This window comes from Sesamum indicum, linkage group LG9 (assembly GCF_000512975.1).
Source record: "Sesamum indicum cultivar Zhongzhi No. 13 linkage group LG9, S_indicum_v1.0, whole genome shotgun sequence".
NCBI classification, from domain to species: Eukaryota; Viridiplantae; Streptophyta; class Magnoliopsida; order Lamiales; family Pedaliaceae; genus Sesamum; species Sesamum indicum.
Window position 1 is genome coordinate 5,874,241 of NC_026153.1, and position 4,360 is coordinate 5,878,600.

At 37.9% G+C, this 4,360-nt stretch overlaps 1 protein-coding gene across 1 annotated transcript; it reads right to left on the minus strand.

The window, feature by feature from the left end:
- On the minus strand, positions 238–2,717 carry LOC105170751 (probable glucuronoxylan glucuronosyltransferase IRX7). Its single transcript, XM_011091654.2, has 4 exons — positions 2,034–2,717; positions 1,573–1,934; positions 1,237–1,487; positions 238–1,140 (listed from the first exon to the last, which is right to left on the minus strand). The coding sequence occupies exons 1-4, from the start codon at positions 2,329–2,331 to the stop codon at positions 675–677; spliced, it is 1,377 nt and encodes a 458-aa protein (XP_011089956.1). The 5' UTR covers positions 2,332–2,717; the 3' UTR covers positions 238–674.

Genomic DNA, 4,360 nt, shown 5'->3' on the forward strand with positions numbered 1-4,360 from the left:
AAATTTAATCAAACTCGTTTTATTGCCATCTCTAAGCATTAGAATAGTAAAAACATCTTCCTCTTGAATTTTGGATATTAATTTCACATAAAAATGTCTAAAGCACCAAATAATTGAAATCTTAGATAAACAAATAAAAAAAAATATGAATAGTATGACCTGTCTTTGTTAAAAAATATAAATCCAATTAAAAAGACGACATAATCCATACAATTTAACATTTTTAGGCTCATTTAATGTAATTAATAAAACCCTTTTTGCTTTTGTGATTTTGATGTATAAAAGACCCTTTATCCTATGCAATATTGTTCTTCAGTATTTTGTACACCAACAAATGACCATGTGGACCTCCCACATGCAATTCCATCCCTATCTTCTCCTCCCATATTTTGCCAACAGTATTTATTCCTCCATCACATGTACAGATTTGTCCCAACCAACCGCAAAAGCATCCAATCACTCGTTGCCACGTCATCCATACGAGCACTCCACCCGACCCCACTCCACCCGACCCCAACCCCAACCCCCCATACGCATAATGCATCCATTAACACTTCACAAAATACTTTCTGTTAGCAGTCCAAAAAATCCCAGCTGTCTCCCACTACCTACGACAAAAGCGCCACGATCTAGCTGGCAAGTCCTCCGGCTACTACACGCCACGTGGGTGTATGTTATTGGCCACGAAGAAGTGTCTTCCTGTGGGACCTGTCGAGCTTCTTGGAAAGGGCATCCAGCACCTGCCACGTCGCGTCGCCTTCCAAAATTGGGACATTGAACAGTAGGGCTTCTCTGACTAATGGGTCCCACAAGTTTCGTTGTATTGATGTGAGGTTCGTGGCCGCCACGTGTTCGAGGATTTTACCGAGGTTGTCCACGTCGTTCTCCGCCAGAGTTAAGGATATCTCCGCCCAGGGCACGGCGGAGGGGAAGGGCAGTTGGATGCCGTCTGCTATGATGACCGGGACACACCCCAAGGCCACGGATTCTACCAGTCTCGGACTCCACGGGGCCCACCCCAGTGGGCACAAACAAAAGGTTGACCGCACTATCTCCGACTGGTAACCGACGAACCTGTGCCTCCGCAAGTAGAACCTCCGGTCGCCGCCGTACTTCCGCCATATCTCAGTCCGCACCTTCCTGCAGTAGGAGGATGAAATCAGGGCTATTTGTGTCATTACACAAGAAAAAAGCAGCTATAGAGATTAGAAGGAACATTATTGAACAAAATCCTACTTGCTGTAAAAACGACCGCTGACATTCTTGGGGTGGACTTCCATTTTACCCCTGAAAAACGCAAAAATGTCACGGGGGCCAGTCGCCGGAGACTTTTTCAGGGTAGCCCGTACAGTTTCTGGGGGGATATAAGGTGGAATCACCACATGCTCCACGTCCTGACATGGGTGCTTGTGTTTAACTCCAAAAGTTTGCAAAATTATCGAATTCCTCAAGACTTCAGGCACTCCATCTGCAATCGCCACATCCTCCTACAACCCACAATATTAACCATTCAAACAAACCCGTTGTTTCGAACAAAACAAAAACCCAACAAGAAAGCGAAAAATCAGATACCAATGTGTGAAAGCATGAACCGAAGTCATGGGAGGCGACGAAAACATGATCAGCGCCGAGGCTGCGGTTCCAGAACGGAAGTTGAGCTGAAACATGCTCAATGGCGGAGGCGATGAGCGACCGAGCGTGGCCGATGGCGGGGAACCCATTAACAGTGCTGAAATTGCAAGACACGTAAACAGGGACGAAGAAGAAGTCAGCCTCCCATGGGTCCAGTGTCCTCACGTCGCTCCTCATCAAACCCCTATGAATAGCCACCTCCGACGCAAACAAATGGCTGCTGCATCGCTCGTTCGACAGCCAATCGCTGTTGTATTTTGATGGCAATTCGTAAACATACACCTTCATTCCCTTGAACAATCCTGAGAGGATAAAAGCAAGAAACTCTTAACATTACAACAAAAAGGGCAAACTTTTCGTAAAGCCCATACTTATAGAAAGGTGCGAATGTCTCCCATTACCATCCGGTATTTGCAGGTGTTGAAGGGAGGAGGAGTTAAGGAGTGATTCTTCAATGAGAGCTCGAGACGGTTTGGAACGGGAAACTGTGGTTCTTGAAATAGATGAACTGGGCTTACTGCGAGTAATGAGAAAGGAGGAGAAGAAATAAAAGGAAATAGACAACCAAAGAATCCATTTGAAGTATCTGTAGCAGAACCCTTTCTCTGGATTTCTGCTGCTTCTTGTTCCATGCAACAATCTCATCCTCACATAGAACCCTCTGCTCCTAAGCTGCACTACTCTCTTGGTTTCAAGCATCTTCACTGCCCTCTCTCTCTCTCTCTTAAACCACTCTCAAGAGAGAGAGAGAGAGAGATGAGTTGGTTGAAATGGAGCTTTCTGTGTTTGGTTTTCCTCTGAAGTGGAGATCAAGAGACGGATGGAAATGGATGACGACTGGATTTGCTGGGAGTTCGTTGTCGCTTCAACAACAATGAAGAATTAAAAAAGAATTACGAAAACTTATCAAAACCCTCATCTACTTTCTGCTCGTATATACCACTTCTGCACTCCATACACACACACACACACAGTTGTTTTGCTGTTTTCGAGAAAAAGAAAATGCTAAAATCGTGAAGGGAAGTCATGCAATTGTTGAGACAGAGGAAAAGAGGGGTTGCTGAAGGTCACATTCTTGATGAACGCCAGAATACAGACCGGCGTTTGTCTCGGCCTTTTCAGCTAATATTAGACTTCTTCGGTTTCCCAACTTATCAAAGGACGAAAATATCCATACTATTGTTTATTATTAAGATATGTATATAAATGCAAATTGCTAACTAGGGGTAGATTAGGTGTTAATAAATACATCTCAAGTACAGAAAATTATTATGGATAGTTACCCTATCCTTTTCTAAAATTTAGTGTAATTATACGTAAATTATTTCTTGTGTGAAAAATTATATCTAATACTCATAATATTTATTTTCATCTAACAGTAGACTTGAGAAGGTATATCTTTACGTTACTAAGGTATTTTATTTAGAAAAAATTATTTTTAATTTACAATAAGTCAGTTGGAGGTCAAATACAAATTTTCATTCAAATTTTTTTGCTAATATTAACAATTTATAAATTTTGACTATCGAAAGAAATTATTTATTATATAAGAACAAATGTCATGAGTACTGTATATAATTTTCTAAACTTTATAAAATTTGTGTGTAACTATGTCAAATTTTTTTTTTTTAAAAAAAAAGACAGTTGTAACTATCCCTTTATATTTTTAACAGAATATGCTTTTGGTATGGATACATTAAATGAAATAAAAAGTATAATAAAAATTGTAATAGAAAATCCATTTTATAATTGTGGGATCAAATCCTTTTTTCTTCTTTGTGATTAGTGGGATCAGTTGACTTTAAATCGTTATTTAATTTTGGCAACTACTTCCCTATCTTAATTAAACACATAGCTTGAACCATATGGTTATAGATCAATGAATATAGCCACAATTCTGAGAGTTTTACTTCATTCACAATGCAGGTAATATATACTGTTTTGATCACGTACATAATTGAAAAGTTTTGACTAACTTTAAAGTAAAATCTTTCTTCAAAATCCCATTAAATATATATTATCGTAGATATATATATAATAACATCAATATTTCTGAAATACTACATTTTCTTGTTCTCGACTTATGCCATTTTCAAATAACAAAATAATAAAAGAAAAATAAGTAAGTGGGAGAAATTATCTTTATTTAAAACTTAAGATAATTAAAAATAAATAAATTGAAAATAATTTTTTAAAAAATTATTCCGTCATACAAACATGATTTTTGTGAATTAAAATAGAAAAGTGGAGTTGGAAAAGCAGGGTGTGATCTCATAATAATCTGTAGTTTATGGAAAAGTAGCCGTTGATGTCATTAAATGTAGAAGTAAATGCGGCAGGATCTACAAGTACGGAGACATATCATAAATGAAAGGACGTTGAATGGGAAAAGGGCAAAGTTGGGATAAGAGAAGTTTGACAAATTGGGGATAATATGTACGTACAAACCTGCACACCCTCCTTAAATGACCACTTACTCATCTCTGCACAAGCACCACCACTATTTTTATGGGATTCAATTTTTTATTTCATTTTATATACATATCAGAGTATAATTTTTTAAATCAAATAAAGGGATAATTCTTTTTTATTAATATATGATCTATTTATATAAATTATCATACAAATAAACATGAAACAAACTACCCTATTTTTTTGTTGTCGTGGATGGTTTTGTAATAACACAAAAGATGAGTACGGTTTGTGTAAATAGATCATAGTCAAGAAA

What these genes read in the sequence shown, in the direction of transcription:
- LOC105170751 (XM_011091654.2), bottom strand. Translation starts at nt 2,331, where the DNA reads ATGCTTGAAACCAAGAGAGTAGTGCAGCTTAGGAGCAGAGGGTTCTAT. An exon ending in ACACCTGCAAATACCGGATG is followed by an intron (nt 1,935 to 2,033) that starts GTAATGGGAGAC and finishes TTATCCTCTCAG; the next exon opens with GATTGTTCAAGGGAATGAAG. An exon ending in AGCGGTCGTTTTTACAGCAA is followed by an intron (nt 1,141 to 1,236) that starts GTAGGATTTTGT and finishes CTCCTACTGCAG; the next exon opens with GAAGGTGCGGACTGAGATAT.